Source organism: Aythya ferina (assembly GCF_964211825.1).
Source record: "Aythya ferina genome assembly, chromosome: 3".
NCBI lineage: Eukaryota > Metazoa > Chordata > Aves > Anseriformes > Anatidae > Aythya > Aythya ferina.
This window is the reverse complement of record NC_140298.1, coordinates 82,961,375-82,983,259: the sequence shown is the minus strand read 5'-3', so window position 1 is coordinate 82,983,259 and position 21,885 is coordinate 82,961,375. Positions and strand designations below refer to the sequence as shown.

Here is a 21,885-nt window from a genome sequence, read left to right as displayed (position 1 = left end):
GCAAGTTCTAATACAGGGTGACCTACCACGTCCCGAGATCTATACATATCCTTTAAGATGAGGTATAAAGTCATCTGTAATACTATGTTCAGAATCACTCTGCAGCTCAGGAGCAGCCTGACTGAGGGACAGATACTTCTCTGTTCACACAAACTTTTTTCTCTTACATTTGTTGCTACGTGACAGATGTATCAGAATTGCAACAGTTTTAACCACAGAAACTACAGATTCTGCTCTGCTGGGAGCATATTTGCTGAACTCTCAGCATTATTCTGTGCCAGAACATCTTTCAGCAAACACAAGAACATAGAGTTTTGAAGGGAAATGAAAACCAAGGGGATACTGCCTTCATAAAATACATTCAATTTAAAGAAAGAAAAGTATTCATAAGTATTCCACTTATCCCAGAACTACTGAAACTGTTTAGGTTAGTTTATATTACCTCTCCCTTCAAAAGAAAATAAAATTTCTCCTCTTCCAGGCAAAAGACCCACCTGTAGTTCAGAAGAGACTTTCTAACTGATGGAGAGCATGCCAGACCCTACACTAAATGTTTTAAGAGGACAAGTACATCATTTTTGAGTGTTATAGTGATTTTTAGAGTGACGAACACATCCTGTCCCATCCCATCCCAAGGCCAGCCTGTGACCAGCACTGGAGCTGGTCAGTGTGGCTTCGCCTAGCTGAGGTTTAGAAATTTCTGGGGACATGGATTTTTCTCTCTCTAGGCAAAGCATATTCCATGGCTGCACTACCCTCATGATGGACATTTTGTTTCCTAATGTCTGGATTGAACACTCATATTGCTGCCATTGCCCCCTTTTGCACCTCCTGTTACCACTGAGATTTTGGTGTCAAAGTAGCCATACTCTTCAAGTATGGATAGGGGTAGGCTGCTGTTCAACTGCCTTTGATCTCTTTTTTATCAGAATAAACAAACTCAGCTCTTACAAACCCAGCTTTTCAGCCTATTTGCAATGGTTCTGTACAATAGACCCCTTGACCATTCTGGTAGCCCCCTACTTGGCTCTCTCCAGTTTCTTGACATCCTTCTTGAACTGGAAGCATATTTTTTATATTATATTTCACTCCACCCTATGCAATAAAAACATGTAAAAGTGATCTCTTTCACTTTAAGCAATTTTGAAGATGACTTTGAGCTGATGATCTTTTGAAGGTGACTGTAGCTGGTGATGTTGCTTTCAGAGTGCTGTCTTCAAATAGGAACAGTGAGAAAGAAAGAAAGGTCTGAAGGTGGAAACAAAGTGAAATGTAGGAAAAGATTAAGGAAAAAAAGATCACTCCAAGGACGAGCTGGGCGCCACCCATCTGGAAAGCAGCTTGTCAGAAAAAGAACAAGTTGAACATGAGCCAGCAATGTGTCCTTGTAGCAAAGAAGGGCACTGGTACCCTAGGCTGTATCAGGCAGTGTTGCCAGCAGGTCAAGGGAGTTGATCCTTCCCTTCTATTCAGCACTGGTGAGGCCACACTTGGCGTTCTGTGCCCACTTCTGGGCTCCACAGAACAAGAGTCATGGACATTCCAGAAGGAGTCCAACACAGTGCTATGAAGATGATGAAGGTACTGGAGCATCTCTCCTATGAAGAGAGACTGAGACCTGGGACTGTTCAGCCGGGAGAAGAGAAGGCTCAGGGAGGATCTCATCAACGTACATATATACCTGAAGGGAAGTGCAGTAAAGATGGAGCCAGGCTCTTTTTAGTGGTGCCCAGTGCCAGGACAAGAAGCCATGGACAAAAACTGAAACACAGGAGGTTCTGTCTGAATATCAGGAAGCACTTCTGTACTGTGCAGGTGACAGAGCTCTGGCACAGGTTGCCCAAAGAGGCTTTGGAATCTCCTCCTTGGAGATCTTCAGAAGCTGCCTGGGCATGGTCCTGGGCAACCTGCTCTGGGTGTTCCTGCCTGAGCAGGGGTTGGGGTCAAGACGGCCTCCAGAGGGCCCTTCCAGCCTCCACGATTTCGTGATTCTGAAAAGGCCAGAAAGAAGACAAAACAAGACTAAAAAGAGGGGGAAGGGAACAGTGAAGTAAGTTATGCCCTGTCACTACTGCTACATTGTGGTCCAAGACAAATGTAAATTAACATGATCTATTTAGCAAACAGTGATGGGCTGTATTTGAAATCATTTAAGCTGCAAGTTTATTTCTTCAAAGAGAGGAAAGCCAATGGCAAAAAGAGTCTTCAAAATAATTGCCTTGTTCTACATGTACATCTCACTAAATATGCTTCTCAGAAGCTTTACAATGACAGCCCTTGAAATATATCTTTCATTTATTTCAGTCCCTTTATAACTCTGTAAGAGCAGAACACTTCTGTCATGGAGGGGGAGGTCTAAAATAGCCTTCTGTCAGGGATTTTGTCTGAGCTTGCCGTGGTGCCCAATCACACCAGCAAATCCAAGCTTACCTCCACCTCCCAGATAGATAACTGAAAAACTGATAGATGACTGAAAAAAAAAAAACGGAGAATCAAATCTGGAATATGAATTGGTCCTGGTGGAAATGCTACTTAAAATCTTCCAAAGTAATGAGTAAATCATCCGTACAAGGACTTCCTCTAAAAATGACTTCATCGTATCAAGGGCAGCACACTACCCTCCCCAGAGCTCTGTGGAGGTCTGACAAACAACTTGTTCAAGACCTACTGCCTCAGTGGAACTTCACTTACACAAGGAAATCTGTCGTATTTTTGGACTTGACTTCTGTGAAAATAAATAAATAAATAAACAAGTCTTGTGACAAAACCAAAGGAGCAAACAGCCCTGACGCCACAGGGCTTGGGAGTGTGCTCCAGACCGGCCACCAGCTAATAATTACGGAAACAGGAGGGCTACGCTTCCCTCCTGTCAGATCCGTGTGTGGTAAAGTGTTTTGCCAGACAGGATCACAAAGTGCTTTTGTCGTGTTTGCACCTTGCTGCCTTGTAGTTTTTGTAGTGTCGATGGGGCTACATCCCAGCATTTCTGGAGGCAGAAGTGATTCCAGTCAGAAAAGGCAGCCTGGAAGACAGCTTTCTGGTTTTATAGAAGTCAGAGGGCTGATTATGCTTTATGGCAGGTCAGAGCAGCTCTACAATCTTCCACAGCCTCAGTGGGATGTTGTGTTTTGCACGAGCAGCCTTCAGCTGTTGTGTGGTGTTGCTGTGCAGTAATGCTGACAGCTGCTGTGCTGCGCTCCAAATTAGTGCCTTCCTTTCACTCGGCAGTGAAGTAATACCTACACGCAAGGCCAATTTCCAGTTCACTATGGAAATACCCCCAAAACAAGCGAAAATACTACCAAAACAGATCCTTTGCGCCCATTTCCTATCAGCCACACGATACTTCCTGTTTCTATATGGAGTTCCCCACTTACTCCCACACCAGTTCATTTTTTTTTCTTTTTTTTTTTCTTTTTTTTTTCTTTTTTTTTCTTTTTTTTTTTTTCTTCTTTTTCTAGCAGTCCAAATATTTTGGTTTGTGAAATGAATTCAGCATCTCAGTTGTTCGTCTCAGTTATTCCACATTTCTTACAAGTAGGTCCCACATAACTGTCGGGATGCTGAGCCATGCTGGTAAATGATGGCATACGGCCTGGAAGCCTGTTTTTCTTCCTGCAGAGCCAATTCAAAGTAAAATTTGATTTTGGAAGCCATTTAAAGATCTTCTGGGAAAATGATCGTGAGTGATGAAAGGAATTTTACAAGTCAATAGCTGTAACATATTGATAAAATGGAAAACATAAAATAGTTTTTAATCAGCTTAGCGTTCTCAAATTGCCTTGAGAACATCTGAATTGCCATTTTGGTCCAATCAAAGTCCCGTTTGACCTAGTATCTCATCTTCAGTAATGGTCACTGTCAGGTATTTCTCAGCCTGTGGCCTCTGCCGTGCCAGCAGTCCATTAAACATCAGGTGGAGACCTGAAAAGTGGTCACAAATCTTCTTTTAAGTAATCAGTCAAGCAAAGATAACAAGGAAATCAAAGTAATAATATTCTCAAAACATTCTTGAAAAAGGCAAGTGAGTGAACACTCAAAGCATAGCTTAATTATAGCTGTTTAAGTATTAAAATGTTATAGTTGTATCATACAAGGTGGTCCGTGGATAGTTTTCCAAAAACCTAAACAACCCATGAGCAAACAGAATTGGAGAGACACTGCTAAAGGGGAATACACAAGAAACTCAGAAAAACTCAGAGAAGTTCTTTTTTCCTATCCCAGCTGCCAGAAATAGGTTTATACAACAAAATGGAATCTGATGTCTCAGTCCCATAAAATTCTTTTATATTTAAAAACACCACATCTGAGAATAAAAATGTGGATTAAGAAACAAAACCTCATTATATTAATGAATCAATGTTGGTTCTCACAGTTTCTAAAATCCTAACAACCCCCACCCCTGAACAAATCACATTTTCCTATTAAGCTGTCTTTAACAACTGTGTTCACTACTCCATTAGTCATTACTGTACATTTAAGTATGTTCCAGTGAACAGAAAAGCATGAATAGAAGTCCTTTCTATTATTCTATGACTCAGGTCACACTGCCTAAGCAACTTGGAAGTTTGCTAGTTGTGGTTGCAGCACCTAAAGACAAACACTTGGAACAACCAGGGCTGTTGCTCTGGGGCTTGAGTGATTACAGATCTTTCATCAGTGTGACCTGAAACTAGATGAAAGAGCTATAAGTTCTATGTATGCTGTTCAAATTAGAATAGTTAAATAAGAGAGAATAAATACATATTAAATGAAAAACATGATCACAGTAATAACTACATATGTATACATAATACTAAAGATGAGAAGACTGTATTCTGTAAAAAACACTTCAGAGTGATATCTCCAGACAAAGCTGAGCATATTTTACTGCCACGTACTATCCATTTTGAAGCAGATAAAGTGGAATCAAAAAAGGATTATGCAGATACAGAGAGTTACTACTCAGCTGAATCTGGCAGATGCAGCTCTGTGTATTTTATACTTCCGTATCTGAAACACTGACATTTTTTCCATTCTGAGAAATGCATTTCCTATCTCTGTTCTTTTCTTGTCTGCCTTTATTGCAATTCTGTGAAAAGCACTAAGAATTTCAAAATTAGGAAATGGGTCAAAACTGGAGCATTACTTGCAAATCTGATGGAGACTGAAAGAGGACAGTATTTTATTGATTCAGAGACCGACAGCTGAGATTTCAATGCCTGTTTTGAGTCAGTCAGTCTGGGTCAGTCACTAAATGAGCAGAACTACTGCCAGTCTAGTTCTGTGCCTTGCAGGAGGTGGGCTGTATGTCTGAAGTGGGGAGCATGGGATAGAAGTCACAAGCCCTGCAAGATGCTTATTCTATTTTGGGCTCATCATATGACAATGACCCAAGTGACCCAACTTCCCCATGTCTTCATGCTTTGAAATGTCACTGTTAATATTTGCCTGTGTGAGGGCTTAAAGATCGCTGGATAAAAACAAGCATAAGTGAATATCATGGCTAAGTGAAAACTGCTAATATTGTACTAGTAATACAATTTAATGTAATTGTGAAAAAGTCCTCCATGCTCTACTTTGGAAGCAACTAAGGCAACTAAAGCTGCCATTGGTAGCTACATTGTGCATAGACTTTCCATATTTGAAGTGTGCATTCACGCTCAGTGATTCACTTGTTGACATAAGTGGTACAATACCAAAGGCCAAAAGCTTTGTTTTTGATCCTCTGTCTTGCTGTACAGTGATTTGCTTAGCACTTTTATTTTTCAATTTCTTCATCTGAAACATTAGCTGTTATTTCTAAAGAACTCTGATGTCTATAAAATAGGAAGTGCTTGGTAATATTTCCCATATTGCAACAGGCTGACCACGCCCAAGTTCCAGGAGTTGTTTTTCCTAGTCCCCTGGTTAAAAAAAAAAAAAAAAAAAAAAAAAAAAAGAAAAGAAAAAGAGAGAGAGAGAGACTGTTAATTCCCTTTCTCCTTTTTCCTTCCCTTCCCTTCCTTTCCCTTTCCAATATTCTGCAGCATTATTAAAGCTGCCTTGTATGAAAGATTGACACATGCTATTCAGCTCAGCAGAGCAGAGAGGTGTTGTGTTCATCTCACTGCAGGTATGGAGGTCAGTGTCACACTGCATTCAGCAGTAATCCCATATGCTAGACCTCCTGTTCCCTGTTCCTGTATGCAGATATTTCCTGAACAAATCAAAGTGCTGTAAGGTTCTGATGGGAAATGTTACAGAAGTAGCAGCAACTGTTTGGAGTGGTACACTTCCACATCTGCATCCCTTTTTTATGAGGTAAAAATGACAAGGCAGCTGATGCGTGTAAGATCAGCGGTGTTGCACTCACTGTTTGCCTCGCACGCTGGCCAAGCAGGCTGGGACCTGGGCCTGCCTCCGGCTCCAGCTGTGCCAGCTGCAGAGACCATGCCCAGGTGCTCATCACCTGGCTGACTGATGCAGGCAGTGGGAGCTCCCTGTGGAGACCTGCCAGCCGACCCACGGGCTGGTAACACCCACCCTGCGGGTGCTGACGAGCAGCTGCAGATGTGCTGGGGCGAGGAAGCCCTTGCTGAAGGCTGGAAAGGTCATGTACGCACAGCCTGTGGTCAGCTGCATGATTAGGCATGGGTGGGTGTCTGTGCTTGTCAAAACCTCCTGATGATTATCCTTGAACTGGATGAAAATGTTGAGATAGTCAAGCTTGCGTTAAGAGAAAGAGACAAGAAACTTTAGAGGTAAAGTTGCTGGACCTGAGATATGTAGGAACAAATGCAAGCCCATGTTATGCAGAGAGCCAGGACATGTGTCCTAGTAGCTCATTTTGGCCCTGAAGTCTAGTAAACTTATGGCCAAAACATTTGAGCTTGGTTGTCTGAAATTAAGCACTTATCAAAAAAAAAAAAAAAAAAAAAAAGACAGCTTCTATCAAAGTAAACAAAGCCCATATCAAAGCTTCCCAAATTACTTTAGGGCTTAAGGTGTTAAAAAGATTTGGGTTAATTGGAGTACTACAAAGAGATTCACAGTGTAGTGAATGACTGCGCAGGTTTGAAAATAGTATCTGGAAGTGAAAAAAAGAAATTCACGCTGCAGATGTTTGTGGCTGGTTCTTTCTGTATGTGCCTGTGAAACAGCTGTGGGACTTTTTTGTCTTACAGTAATATTCTCTGTGGTGATCCTGTGCTGTGGGAAAAGCACTTTCCTGGCATTTCTGAGACAGGTGATGTTCCCAGTTGCCAGTTAAATGCAGATACAGATATGGATCCTTCTCTTCCCCACAGATCTGGATTCAGGTCCTTTCCTGAATCATAAGAATAGTTTTTAGTTGTCAGTGTTTCTAAGTCCCACATATTTCTTTGTGGGCGGTTGTTGCTGTTGGGAAGGGGACCAGGGCTACAGTAATGCTGGATATCTAGGTGGGATCCACCAAGGTACAGCAGGTGCCTGCAGTGCCTGCTCTGGTTGAAAGTGATCTTGCGATCCTAAATTGTCTACTTACAATGCATGTAACAACTCACATGATGTTGGCAGATAAGGAATATATAGTTGGGAGATATGGAGTACATAATGCTGCAGAGCAATCACAGAATCACAGAATGGTTTAGGATGGAAGGGACCTCTGGAGATCATCTGTCCTAATCTTAATCCCCTTAATAGAGTGGGGGAAAGTTTACTCTGCATTTAATTTTCAGTTCTGCCGCAGACTTCCCGTGGATGATACACATTGTCTACCCTGTGGTTTAATTCCCACTTGTATAAAATAGAAGTAATTCTTCTAGATCTCACTGAGATGCTATCAGGCACAGCACAAGGCAAGGTACATCAGATAATTTCAAGAAAGCTGGTATGTCTTGTCTGTCCAGCACAACACAGAACCACGCAGGGATACCAATGTGAAACCAAGACGTATAACTGATCCTTGAGGAGCACAATGGAGCATTATACTAATGTTACAAGTCTTCTTCCACGTCCATAGCTAGACTGAACTGAGGCATGCCAGGAATCTCTGCATACCATGTACAGTATTTAAACTTGCCCTAAGATTTTATCTTTTTATATAAACATATATAAATCAGGGAAAAAATGGCTAGAGTGTCAGCTCTCTCCAGGTATGTTGAAGACATGATCCTCTAAAATAATTCTACATCTCTTATCTGTGAAGCTTCAGAAATAACAAAAATAATCACCTGAGATTCAAAAGAGCCTCTACCTATCTGTGGGTTTCAGGCCCCAATTCCTTCAACTACATATTAGGCACTGCCTGATTTAGGCCATAGATTCACTGAGTGGCCTCCGGGGTGCTTATTTCTTTCTTCTGACTAAGGTGGGTACCCTGCCTACCACAAATGCCCAAACTTAAGAAGGGTAAATGTATAGAGTATGAATACAAAAATGCATATTTGGACCCTGCTTTGGACCACTTGCCTAGGGCAAAATTAACACTTCTCTCCTCACCCTCTAGGTTAGACTAATTATGCTACCCTGAGAAATAGGTAATAACCACACTGAAAACAACCAGATAACTAGGTAGTAAATACATCCTCAAACTGGATAAATGTGTTCCCATTGCTGAAGATAAATCCCCACAAATAAAGCCTGGTTTAACATGCATGGTAAGCATCCTTCTGCCCAGAGAGCCTCCTGAAAGAAAACCTCATAGAAATAGTGAGGAATATTAAAGCAGTTGATGTGATGGCAAGAGACGGGGTGATGAGCCTGCCTTTAGCACAGCTCTGTTTGCATATCCAATTCACCTCAGGGAATTTGCTGTTTTGAGTTAGCAGCCAACTGAACCCCTCTCTAGTAAAAAATCCTCAATTTGACTAAATTGCTCACTATTTATGGCATTTAGTACCTTAACTCAAGGTTGCTGGAGGGCTTACAGGCTTAAAGAGATCTTCCTTTTAAGATAACGAACTACAATGATGATGGGGGCTTTGTAAATACATAAAAGGCACTGCGATATCATGGTAGGAAACACCTTGTGGAACACTAGATGAAGCGATAGGGGAAAGACAGGTGATCTGATTGCTAGGTTAGATCAGTTATCATTTGTATTAGCACATATATTTAAGCAAGAGCTATAAGGAAAGTTGTTCAAGTTGTACTCTCAACAGAAAATGCCTAAATCCATCTCTGCTATTATCCTTCAACAGCTAAAGTTTTCAAGGGAAGTCCGAGTGCTAGAGTCAGCAGACAGTGCTTGTTACACTCTTCCTTCTGGAGCACATACCCACTGCTCACATTAGGCTGCCTTGTGGCCGAAGGAGAGCAGCAGAGAGACTTTACAGCATGATGAAGAATCATCTTTCTCACGAGCCCTTTTTATCATCTTGGCATCTGATGTTTTCACCTCATTTACCATACTAGCATTATTCGATTCTGATAAGACCAAACTCTACTCAGTCACAGTGCATTATTTTAAGTTCATAACAACAATAATGAATTCAAGTATCTGTCATCTAACCTGTTTTTATGAGGACCCTAAACTAGAGAGGCTGTTCAATAATGCAAGGATTTATATTATTTTTTTTTTTTTGATGGGGGGCACACTCAGAGCAAGACATGCAAATGCAGCATCATTTGCTCATAAAGTTGCAGGGACGACTACGTTTGACTCAAGTCAGTGTGCTGGAGTTAAAATGGAAGTTAGAGCCATCACTTATCAGCTCTTTTAACTAGAGGTCAGTGCATCTAAAGGATGCTGTAATTTTCCACTGCTTTCTACAAGGACAGGAATTACTTTTTTTTTTTTTCTCAGTACAGCCCTGCATCACTCTGTGATCCTGTGAGCGTAATCCCTTGGCACTAAAGCCTCTTATTGACGATGCAGTAAACCTGCTCTGTACACACCAGAAAAGTAAAATAAAAGATGTTCCAAATTTGTGTTTGGCAAAATAAGAGACTGAAATCAATTAGATGTTTCCAGATCAATAGGGGTTTCAGTCAATACCCTTCTGTCAGAACAACATCTAGCAGACCTGTTGACAGCACTCAAAATCTCATGATTTAAAATCTCTGTTTGGGTTGTTATTAAAGCTGTTATTCAGTCCTTATCTGTTTGCTGCTACTTGTAGAGACTGTTTGTGGGGACAGCCTGAAGGTCTTGACTGAAAGTTTTGGCTGTCGCACACGAAACTTAATTACAAGGTCAGAGGCAAGAACTTGTTTGTTGGGGATGTAGGGGAGGAAAATAAAAGCTTTCGAGATTTCGCTTCAGAGCAATCTCCTTTTGCATTTGGGGGCAGTGTCACTGTTGCAGTCCAAGGCTTGAATTCCATCTTTGTTTAATTAACCCGAACCCAAATATTGCTGAAAATATTTGCAGAATTTGGGGAAGCTTCCGTCCAGAGTCAGCCAAGCAATTCTAGGAACAGTTCAACCTGCCACATCCTAACATCTATATTCAGCAAGATAAGTAAGCAGGAATTCTTTCCTTTAGCACTGAATTCATTGCCAAAATGAAGTTCAGAAGCTATCTGAGAATCTAATTCCTCAAGGATGGAGGCACTGAAGGACATGCGTAAATCTTGCCCCGCAGCGGACAATGAGTACCAGTACAATGAGAATCAGAGGAAGAGAGCTCACAAATTATGATTACCATGCGGGCTGTGGGAGCCCTTGACCTTCCTGAAGGGCAAGAGGGGAAAGTTTCTGTGCACCCAGCAAGCACTGCTAGGCGGGACTAACACCCATCCCCTGCAGATGAAGAATCCCCCCAAACTGCAAGCCTTCTTGAGGGAAACAAATTTCCATAGGCCAGCAGCTGCTGAAAGTGCTTCAAACAGCACAGGCCCACGCTGGTGATGTGCCTGTTTGTTGAAGATGAACTGAATCACATCCCTATAGGCTTTACACTGGACACATCCCTATAGGACCCTAAGGTTACTCATACCTGCCTCATACAGGCAAGCCAGCCCACTCTGCCCTTATGCCTGCATCACCTAAGGGTCTGTCAGTCTGTGTCTTTCTGCATTTCTCACCTCCCCACAGCAGGACCCTGGTCTGAATGCTGGCACGGTGAGGAGGCTGATGAGAGCCTGCTCACCTGGTGCTACTTTTACGTGGAGCCGAGCCATTTGGCAGCGTCACGCTTCATATTACATTACAAAATCCAATCGTCTCTCTCTCTTCTTTTCTTCTTGCCAGCAAGCAGCAGGTCCTGAGGCTTTGTGAGTTGGTTAAATTCTGTGAGCACAGACCCAGCACCATGCCACTCAGACAGGTAATATCAGAACGAATGCCTCAGCCCCGGGTCCATGTAGCTCAGCATACGGGGCTACCAGCACCAGCTAACAGTCCCCTGCTAAGGCTGACAGCAGGAACAGGCAACTGTTCAGTGATTCGCCCCCAAAAAACACTTGGCTTGCGGGCGTTCGTTCGCGGTTCAGGAACATTCTGGGTCAGGCACACTGCCTTTGTACTCCACTGCCCTCAAGTATTCTTTTGTCACTCATTCACCCAGCCATTACCCAACCCACCCACACTTCGGTGTGCGCACATCCTGCAGCGAGCTGTTCCGCAACTGTTCCTACTGCCGCTGTGGAGTCTCCATTTACTTTTGCGTTTTGCATGTCCACCTTTTACTTCATTCATTTTTCTTTGAAAAAGCATAACCTTTTTATTTGAACATTTTAGAAGCTCGGGACAATTTGTCAGAATTGTAATCTCGGGGAGAAACGTAATGGGAGTGAGAAATATTATTGCAGTTATTTTGGCTCTCCTCTCGCCTTTACTTATCAGCGACTATACAAGCTCCCGATGCAAACCCTTGCAGTTTGGCGACATCTGCACAATGCCCGACCCTCTTCCAGAACAGCCGGCCCTCGAGTAACGGGATGCCTCTTGGCCACCTTTCCTTTGCTTGAGCTCCGTCTTCCGTTCCAACTGGAGCCGTCACCGTCGGGAAAAGCTTTAAAACGCAATTTTGGGGGGCTTGCTAAGCGCATCCCGGGCTCCTGAGACCCGGCTTTGGGAGCTGACAACCTCCCACCGTACCGAGCCGCCGAGTACCCGCTGCGGAGGCGGACAAGTGCGTGTGTGTAGGGGGGGGCGAACCGACGGCCGGACAGACGGCCGGACAGACGGCCGGACAGCGGTGTCCCGAGCCGGGCGGCGGCCGGGGGGCCGCCGCCGGGGCGCTACCGGCGGAAGGCGCTGGGGGCCGTGCCCGGCCCGGCGCTATCCGGCCGGCGGGGAAGCGCTGCCGGCAGCCGCGGCTCGGCGCCCGGGGGCGGGAGCGGACCCGGGGCCGCCTCCTCCGTCCGCCTTGGCTCGGGGCCCGGCCGGGGAAAGGAGGGGGAGAAGGGGACGGGGAAGGGGACGGGGACGGGGGAGGGGGGGGGTCCCGGTGCGCGGCGGCTCGCAGCGGGTGCGGGCAGCGCCTCCTGGCGCCGCCGCGGGGCCGGGGCGGGTGTCGGAGGGCAGGGCAGGGCCGGCCCCCCCGCGGCGGGGTGTGCGCGGCTGCCGCTGATGACAGTAATTTTGAGGGCGATGTTGCAACGGGGCAGAGTGTGCGGGGCGGCCCGTGCCCGCGTTTATAACGCTCCCGGAGCGCCCTCGGCACCGCGATCCTAAGCGGGGCAGCGGCAGCGGCGCCCGGCCCCTCCGCCCCCCCACCCCCTACCCCCGCCGCCTCCCCCTGCCCCCGGGCCGGGCACTTGGCCGGCCTCAGCCCGTCCCCGGCTGCTGAGCGCAGAGCACGGCCCCGCGGCGGAGATGAGGGGCAAGGAGGAGAAGTCGTCGCTCAAAGGTGATGACGGGGGGCACCGGGGGACACGGGGGGGGGAGGGGGCACCGACTGGGAGGGAGGAGGGGGCGTGAGGGACGCCGCGACCCGCGGCAGGTTGCGCGGGGCACCGGGGGCTGTGGCAGAGCCTGGGGTTTCTTTTTCTTTTCGCCTTTCTTTTCTCTTTTTTTTCTCTTTAATTTCTGCCTCCGCTGCTAGCGGCAGTTTTGGCGACAGGCGCGAGGAAAGCGACAAGTGGGAGCAGGCAGAGCCCCAGCAGCCGCTCCCCTCGCCCCTGCCCTCCCCGGCGCCGCTGCGCCCGCACTGGGGCGCCAGGGATCCCCCCCCCCCCATCTCCCGGCGGGACCCCGACCCCTTTCCCTCCTTCTTCCCTCGGTGTAAGGCGCTTTTGGAGAGCTGTGCCCACCTCTCTGGGTGCCCCTGCTGCTGTCACCCCCCGAGGTGCGGCCGGCTGCCAAGGGATGCCGCCCAGCGGCCGGCTGGTGTTGGGCACGGGGGGGGCACGGCAGCGGTGCCCCACGCACCGTGATCCCGAGTGGTCGTGGATAGGGGAAGCAAAAGGGAAAGCAATTCCTCTCCCCCCCCCTTTTCTTTTTTTTTTTCTTTTTTTTTTTCTCCCTTTTTTTTTTTTTTATTTTCTCCTTTTTTTTTTTGACGTTTGCACTGGTGCACTTGTCATCTCCCCACCGCTTCCAGCAGCAGACCTCTCAGCCCTTTCCTCCCCCCGCCTCCAAGTTCAGGGAACCGGGACTTATTTATTTATTTTCCCTTACGTTTTCCCCTTTTTTGGCATTAAAAAAAAAAAAGGAAAAAAAATTTTTTTTTTTTTGGTTCGCTTTTGTGCTTTTGTTTGTTTTCCTTTTCCCTTTCGGTAACGGCCCGGCCGGGATCAGGGCAGCGCACAGAAGGGACATTTGTTTGTTTTAATGCAAACCGGGCAGGAAATCTTGTTCTCCGGAGCGGGGAGCAAGGAGGGGGGGGAATCAGTCTCCCGGGGCCGGCAGCGGGGCGGCGCCGTTCATCCCCCCCCCCCGACGGCCCCGGAGGCGGCCCCCGAGGGGGGGACGATCGGCGCCGCCCCTCTCCGGTCCCGCCCCGCTCCGCCGCCACTTAAGCGCTGTCGGGGGCCGCTCCGGGGCAGTGCGGTGCTGGTCGCAGTCGGCTCCTTGTCCCGGCATCTTTTTTCCCCTTCCAATCCCAGCGCAATGACAGTGAAGGCAGCCGAGGCGTCGGGTCCCACCTTGACCTACGCCAAGATGAGGGGCATGGTGGCCATCCTCATCGGTGAGGCGGGCAGCGGGGATGCTGTTGGGTGGTGTGCTTTTTTTTTTTTTTTTAACAAGACAGGCAGATGGCTTCGCGATTTTTTTAATTTTTTTTTTTAACACTCCTGTCCTTTTATTTTATAGCTTTCATGAAGCAGAGAAGAATGGGGCTGAATGACTTCATTCAGAAGATAGCCACCAACTCCTATGCATGCAAACAGTAAGTATCAGACACTTCGGCTGGGTTTCAGTAATAAATACCATTACGTTTTATGAGACCGAGGGAAAAAAATTGTTTACTCTAATGCCTCTGGCATGACTGTTACTGAAGAGTTAATTGCTCTTCTTGAGGTATTATTACTCACCTTGCACCAGTTCTTCATGAGCTGGGTTTGGGCGAGATGAGTCGGATGGGATTTCTAGAGCCCTGTCCCTATTTTGATTTGTACTTACGGCACAAAGACATTTCTTCTTATGGCCGATTTTACTTTCTCTAGATGGATTTTATTTCTCAAGCCGAATAGGTTGTTTCAGTTGCTTTCTTTAACAGTCTAAGCCAAAACTGAACGCTCGCCAGCGCGGTACTTGCTTGCCCTCTGGCGGAAAAATCTGCCTGACACTTACGGTGACTGATTATGCATGCTTTTCTCCTTACAGCCCTGAAGTTCAGTCTATTCTGAAAATCTCCCAGCCTCAAGAGCCTGAACTTATGAACGCTAATCCTTCTCCTCCGGTAAGCAGATTTAATGCTCTGTGAAGCATTTTTAGAACATCAACTGAGCTGGTAATAGAAGCGTAGCAAAATTAGCATCACGAGTGTAACTTCAGTTTATAGCACTGATGTAGCTGGGAAAAAGAGTAATTAAGTTAGACTGAAACATTTTCCTAAAGTAGAGAAGAAGATTTTAAAAATAAAGCTTATTAGTTGAAACTTCACTGTGGAATGTAGCTAAGACCTCAAAGAATTCTTAAGTAAACCACTGCTGTTACACTTCTATTGCGTAGTACCAAATAGTTTAACTTAATGACAGATGTCTAGATTCCTTTCCTTTTAGTGATAAGGAGAGGGCTGATCCTTTCTTTTGTGATCACTTTATCTATACTTTAAAAAAAAGAGAAGCACTGTTGAGCCTCTCACCACCAAGCTGTTTTAATAAATGTGGTTTCTATGTGTTTATTTTTCTAGCCCAGTCCTTCGCAGCAGATCAATCTTGGTCCATCATCCAATCCACATGCCAAACCGTCAGACTTCCATTTCTTAAAAGTGATTGGAAAAGGCAGTTTTGGGAAGGTAAGCTCAACTTCTTTTTACTGTAATTGATTATTCTTCAGCTCTTTTATGTAATGTCTGAGGGTTGTGCCTATACCGGCTTTGGGGAAAGGTGGTCATTTAAAACAGACCCGGGCATGTGCTGCTGCCCTGTGCCTGGCCCACTGCTGAGCTGTGGGAAGCAGGAGCGGGGTGCTGCATTTAAAAGTCACAGAAGAGCAAGGGAGTGAGGAGGCAGGAGTGCTTTAGCTTGGGGGAATTACTCTTGGAAAGAACGCTAGCTGTAAAAGCTGGATTTATCTGTGGGAGTGGTGATAGCTTTAGGCATTGCCAGCAAAGAGCTTGCAAGGTGAACTGGAGGAGTGTAGGAGTGCTCAGCATTTATCAGAAAGTGTTGTTTCTCATTGCTTGCAATTTGTTCTGTATTTCAGTATTGCTCAGTTCTGGGAATTTGTTCTGTTTCAGGTTCTCCTTGCACGGCATAAGGCAGAAGAGCAGTTTTACGCTGTCAAAGTCCTGCAGAAAAAAGCAATCCTGAAAAAGAAGGAGGTAAGCTGCTTCTTAGTGATGCTGTTGTGATGTCAGTCAAATACATTTTTACTGCTATTGCTCAGCAAATCCTGTTGCTAAACATTGATGGTTTCTCATGTTTTCAGGAAAAGCACATTATGTCAGAACGCAATGTCCTGCTGAAAAATGTGAAACACCCCTTCCTAGTCGGACTTCACTTCTCCTTCCAAACTGCAGACAAATTGTATTTTGTCCTAGACTACATCAATGGTGGAGAGGTAAGCAGCAAGAAAATTAAATACCGTTTCCTGTCATGTGACAGTGGTAGGGTAGGCTTTTACCCCTTCCTTTTAAATAAAAGAGTTCCAGGGGGAAAAGCGATGAGGGAAAAGTTACTAGAGTTAATGTTTCCAGCCTGCCAAGTTTTGAACTACCAAAGGATCGTTAGGCCATTTCCTGCCATTGTTCTCCCTAGCTATATATGTTGAGTCTAATTAAGTGCATTGTTAACAGGCTTTGGCGCCGTTTACAGAACTTTGTTCTTTCTGTCTCCTGCAGTTGTTCTACCATCTCCAGAGGGAGCGTTGCTTCCTGGAACCAAGAGCCCGATTTTATGCTGCTGAAATTGCCAGTGCGTTGGGCTACCTGCACTCCCTGAACATAGTTTATCGGTAAGCAGCGTTGTTCTGCTTGTTAGACTAAAAAGAATACAGGTCCTGTGTTTAATAAGCATTAAAAAGTTTACCTCAGTATTAGCTCAAAATAGCTAAACAGTCTTCTTGCTCTAACGAGTGCTTTTGTTCTTTCATCTGTTCCTACAGTGACCTGAAGCCAGAGAATATTCTGCTTGATTCTCAAGGGCACATTGTCTTGACCGACTTCGGACTCTGCAAAGAAAACATAGAGCACAACGGCACAACCTCCACCTTCTGCGGCACACCTGAGGTACGTCCAGTCCTCAGCCTGCAGTGAGAATTGACACTTCTTGTGCATTTTTACAGTGGGTTAGACAAGTGGGAGGCAGTATGGGTCTTGTAATATCAGGCTGTGGTGAGGACATGGGGGACACAGCTTGTTGATTAGGGAGAGAACGGCTTTTAAGCTGTCTCCCTGTTTATAAAGTACTTGCATCTTTCCAGTAGCTTAGATGTTGCTGGGATTCAGTAAGCTGCTTTCACTCAACAGCAAGGGGGTTTCTTAACTGCAAGGATCGCTTTGGCTAACAAGGCTCTCTTCTTCCACAGTATCTTGCTCCTGAAGTTCTGCACAAGCAGCCCTATGACAGGACTGTGGACTGGTGGTGCCTTGGAGCAGTCTTGTATGAGATGCTTTATGGCCTGGTAAGTCCTTGGTGTCAGATCAAACGAGCTTGCTCTTGAGCTTTCCCTGTGCTCTCAGCACAGACTCGCATGTTGTCAGCCTCATTAACTTTGGTCTCTCCATTGCTGTTTCCACAGCCGCCCTTCTACAGCAGGAACACAGCAGAAATGTATGATAACATCTTGAACAAACCCTTGCAGCTGAAGCCAAATATTACCAACTCTGCTAGACATCTCCTGGAAGGCCTTCTGCAGAAGGATAGGACAAAGAGGCTTGGCGCCAAGGAGGACTTCGTAAGTGCCAAGTGGCCAGTTCTTCCCTGTGTGCAGCACAGGAAGATGACTAGGTCATATTACTTACATTAGCTGGGGTCTGAATTAATCTATTTTTCTCTCCCTAACAGATGGAGATTAAGAGTCACATCTTCTTCTCCCCAATTAACTGGGATGATCTCATTAATAAGAAGATTACTCCCCCTTTTAACCCAAATGTGGTACGTATCACTTCTAATTATAGAATGTATAAAGTGTCTTTGCTTCCTACATGTCTATGTGGGGCGCCCAGAAGCCAGAGGGAACTAATCAGGTAGCTGTGTTTGGGAAACATAGCTTTTCCTTTCCTTGTGGCTGTCTAGACAAGGTTAAAAATAAGCTGTAGCTGACTTTTTGCTGATGGACAGTCTAAATTTAGCTGGCTTTTTTTTTTTTTTTTTTTTTTTGGCCTCTGACAAATGATTCATTTGCATGGCTATTTAAAAATAATCCCCCTTATCCCCATGTTACTAAAGGGTAAGGTAAGGTGCAGAAAGGAAGTAGCTTCGCAAGCACAGAGTAACATCTGGCTTGTCAGATATTAGCATCTAAGAATAGGGTTGTGGTAGTTCTTCTACTGTCTGAGCACTTCTCCAGCTCAGTTTAATAACTTGTCCAGAGATGGTAGTCTCAGATTGAGGGTGCTTGTCCCATTCTGAATTGAACTGTGCACTTAGAGAAAATAGAAAGACTTGTTCTAAATGTTGTGCCTTTCCATTTCTCTCTTTTCAACAGAGTGGCCCCAGTGACCTGCGGCACTTCGATCCTGAGTTTACAGATGAGCCAGTCCCCAACTCCATCGGCCAGTCTCCAGACAGCATCCTCATCACCGCCAGTGTCAAAGAAGCTGCTGAGGCTTTTTTGGGCTTCTCGTATGCCCCACCCGTGGATTCTTTCTTATGAACATTTTTCTTTCTTTCCCTTTTTAATAATAATAATTATTATTTTTGGTTTTGTTTGGCCTGCTGGTGGAATTGCCAGTTGACCGGTCATCTTGAAACAGAATTTGCACATTTCCACCATGGCAGCTTTGCAGCCTTAATTTCAACTACACTGTTCGCTGGAAGCTTTTTTGAAGAGCACATCACTCTCTGAATGAGCGTTACAGGCTTTTCATTTCCATTCGTTCTTCCCCCAAAGTGGTGCTGTCTCCTTGGGAAAGAAAAATAAAAGTGACTGCTGCCATAGGCTGCTACAGCAGACTGTAGGAATAAGAACAAGCAGTTTTGAAATCATGCTCTGAAAAGCCTTGCCTGAAGATCTATCCGCACGTGATGAGGATTTTATGAAATGTGCCTTTTTCTGATGAGATCTTGTTAGCTCCAAAGCTTTCCCTGTTGCAGAGTGTGTTTCTTAGTTCATTTATGTGGGTTTACTATGTGAACAAATGGTATGCGTGTGGTCTGCGTACTACAGATGGACTTAGTGTAAAGCATCAATGTGACACTTGCAGGATACCACAATGTGGGGCATTGTTTGTTTCTTCCATATTTGGAAGATAAATTAAGTGTAATTTTGAAATTTTTTTTGTAAATCTATACAGTCAACTAAAATTATTGAAATGGGCTCACAATTACTTGTATCCAAATGCTTGAAGAAAGCATTGCTGCTATGAAAAGATTTCTATTTTTAGAAAGGGTTTTTATGGACCAAAATGCCCCAGCTGCAGTCAGTCAAAGCTGTTGGTTTCTTTTTTTCTTTTTCCTTTTTTTTTCCTTTCTTTTTGTTTAAAAGATGTCATCTGTAAAATGGGCATTATTTATGGTTTTGGGGGTTTTTCATTCCTAATTGTATGTATTGTAAAAAAGATCTGTACATTCAGTTGTAACTCTAGATGTATATTTAAACTTACAGACTTACTTGTAATGTATACTATCATTGTAATGTAATATAATTAACATGGTTATATGTATCATATTTTTTTGTGACCAAACCCATTGGTTTGCAGTAAAATCTTGAAAAATATATCCATGAAGTCTCATTTCTCTTTTAAAACAAAGGGTTTATCCCTAAAAAAATAAATAAATAAATAGCTTCTTTAAAAAAAAAAAAAAAAATCAGCTGCCAATTAGCAAGGATACCTGTATAACTTTGCTTAGGTGTGTGATGATTATTTTGTCAAGCTGCACATATACATGCTGTTTGCCAAAATACTTGGTCTTCTAAATGTGGGTGGGTATACATTGGTTTGGGCTCCCTTGTGTGGGAGCATCATAGGTCCTCAAGGACTTTCTCTACCTCTAGCAAAGTGATGGTACTGCTCCCTGATGTAGACAAAGCTTAACTACACTTAAAGAATTAACTCATTAGGACAGTTGTATAACAAAGACTTGAGCTATTTTACTACTATGCTGCAGACATGCTAAAAGTAGGTTTTTCTAAGGCTAGTGGAAGCTCCCTATTTGGGCATCTGTCTGGGAGCATTGAACATTGCTGCTATAATGTGTATGATGCACCCTGAAATCTGCCCTCCTACCCTATAGCAAGAGGGCAGGTTTCACCAACTCATACATGCTTACTTGGATGGGGTATGCATTTTGTGAAAAAAATGAGCTGTTAAATACAGGTTTTTATTACTGACTACAGCTGGGTGGCTTGCAAGAGGGAGTTGCTGTCTTGTTTCAGCCAAGAATTAAGCTTCTGGGGTGATCCCATTCAATTTCTTTTTCTGCATGGTGATGGATGGCTTCCTTCTATTAGGGACTGCGTGCCTGCACCTTATTTACAGCTCCCATTGTCCGCTGGTTATTGCAGTTGGTGGTCTTAGCAATTTGGAGAATCAAAATGAGCAGTTGCTCAGAATAACCTGGACAGAGTCTGCTGTAGCTCATGTCACTGCAATAATGGAAGTGTAAGCAAAGCTTTCATAGGGATGGTATTTCTGTTCATTATGTTTCTGAGATAAAAACATGCAGTAATTTTCCATCTTTTATTATCTGCTGGATGAAGGAACAACAACAACAACAAAGTGTTTTCACCTATAAATCGTGTCTCTGGGAAACTACTCTCACAGCTGAAAATGCTAAGTTATAGCAGCCAAGAAACCCGTCTCCTTTCAGATCATGTTAGGATATGAAAGAAATGTAGCTGCCTCCCCCTCAGACTTCAGCAACCTTCAAATTCATAAGTTCAGTAACTCTTTGAATAGCATGCTGACAGGCCTTGCAAAGTTTTCCACTGCTATAATGTGCCTGAAACATCTTTTGTGTTGATGCCTTCTGGGACAGAGGTGCTAAAATATAAAGTACTAATTTGCTTCTATAGAAAATGAAACTGCACTTGCTACGCCACACAGTTTTGTGATATGCATTATCGTTGCCTTACATTTCCCACTCATTAGCAAGGTGCTGCATGTAGATATGCAAACAGAAAAGTGCAGCCTTAACGTAACAAAATGTTAAATGCTTTCTACCAATTTTAATAAAAAACCACTGGAGGTATTAATAATGAAGAAACGTGGAACTTCAGTGACTCAGAGCTGTACCATGAGTGCATTTTGTCTTTGCCAAGTACATAGTAAAATTTTAATGGGTTACTTTTAAAAAAACAATCAGTCTGATTGTAATTTTAACTGTTTTACTGTGCATAGGCTCATTATGTTGCTGCTGCTTTGTGCAAAAGTCTGCAACTGTTAGCAATGCATATTCAACACAACGCCTCCATTTTCAGTGTAGCAAAGGTGAATAATTTGCCTGTGTTTTTATATGCCTGGTGTTAACATACTACAGGCATGCCTAAAGGGAGACAGTCTGTGGTAGTCAGCTGTGCTATAACTGCCACTGGCTTGGGTAGCTTTAGGTAGCAGAACAGTTGACCCAATGAGCCTTAAATCAAACATTATATTGTATCCTGTCCAGTAAGTGCCATAGGGCCCTCTTACATTCCTTGGACAGAGTGTATTGATGGTACATACAAACATACACAAATTCAGACATTTCACATAGTTCATTCTGTATCACTTATCTTTATGCACCATAAGTCACATATCACTTCATGAACCTTAGGAAGTTAATTGAAGCTTCCTGGTGATTATGGTATACTTCTTATGCTCCATGTATAATCAAGAAAGTGTCAGGTACTTTCTGGAGGGTGGTGTCTACCTTAAGAGAGTCAGGCAGGAAATGCCTTTTTCTCCTCCAAAAGGTTTTCACAATGTATTCTATGACCATCTTCCATACACTTCTCATAAAGAGTCTGCAGAAATTAATTAAGAAAAACAAGACTCTTCTAATGCTTTGCAAGTAGAGTGAAAAATTTCTACTGGCAGATACCAGAAAAAAAAAAAAAAAAATAAATAAATAATAAAAAAAAAGAGGGGACATGGCTCAGAAAAGAGCTTTGTGTGGTGGTTCTAATTAGGCATCTTACCTAGGGTACCTAAAATGAGGTGAGATGAATCCTGGCCCATCTGCACTCTTCTATGAAGTGAAATAAAATATTTAACATTACTCTCCTATTTTACTGTAGCTCTAC

General features: G+C 44.2%; 2 protein-coding genes across 3 annotated transcripts in view; both read left to right on the top strand.

Annotated features, from left to right (window-relative positions):
- LOC311433251 (uncharacterized protein) overlaps positions 1-11,821 on the top strand; it is a gene marked incomplete at its 3' end in the record, with an annotated part of 72,823 nt that extends 61,002 nt beyond the window's left edge. Inside the window, exon 5 of the mRNA XM_084512174.1 lies at positions 11,626-11,821. Within this exon, the coding sequence (XP_084368300.1) occupies positions 11,626-11,821 (196 nt within the window). The remainder of the gene's footprint in view (positions 1-11,625) is intronic.
- Positions 11,822-12,491: 670 nt separating this feature from the next.
- Positions 12,492-19,377, top strand: SGK1 (serum/glucocorticoid regulated kinase 1). 2 transcript variants are annotated; one of them, XM_084513353.1, is made up of 12 exons: positions 12,492-12,739; positions 14,146-14,221; positions 14,659-14,734; positions 15,188-15,292; positions 15,737-15,820; positions 15,928-16,059; positions 16,340-16,452; positions 16,603-16,726; positions 17,026-17,121; positions 17,239-17,394; positions 17,505-17,594; positions 18,148-19,377. In XM_084513353.1, the coding sequence occupies exons 1-12, from the start codon at positions 12,706-12,708 to the stop codon at positions 18,313-18,315; spliced, it is 1,254 nt and encodes a 417-aa protein (XP_084369479.1). In that variant the 5' UTR covers positions 12,492-12,705; the 3' UTR covers positions 18,316-19,377. The 2 variants fall into 2 exon arrangements, with proteins under 2 accessions (XP_084369479.1, XP_084369478.1); XM_084513352.1 differs by lacking the exon at positions 12,492-12,739 and adding an exon at positions 13,863-14,020.
- The last annotated feature ends 2,508 nt before the right edge of the window (positions 19,378-21,885 follow it).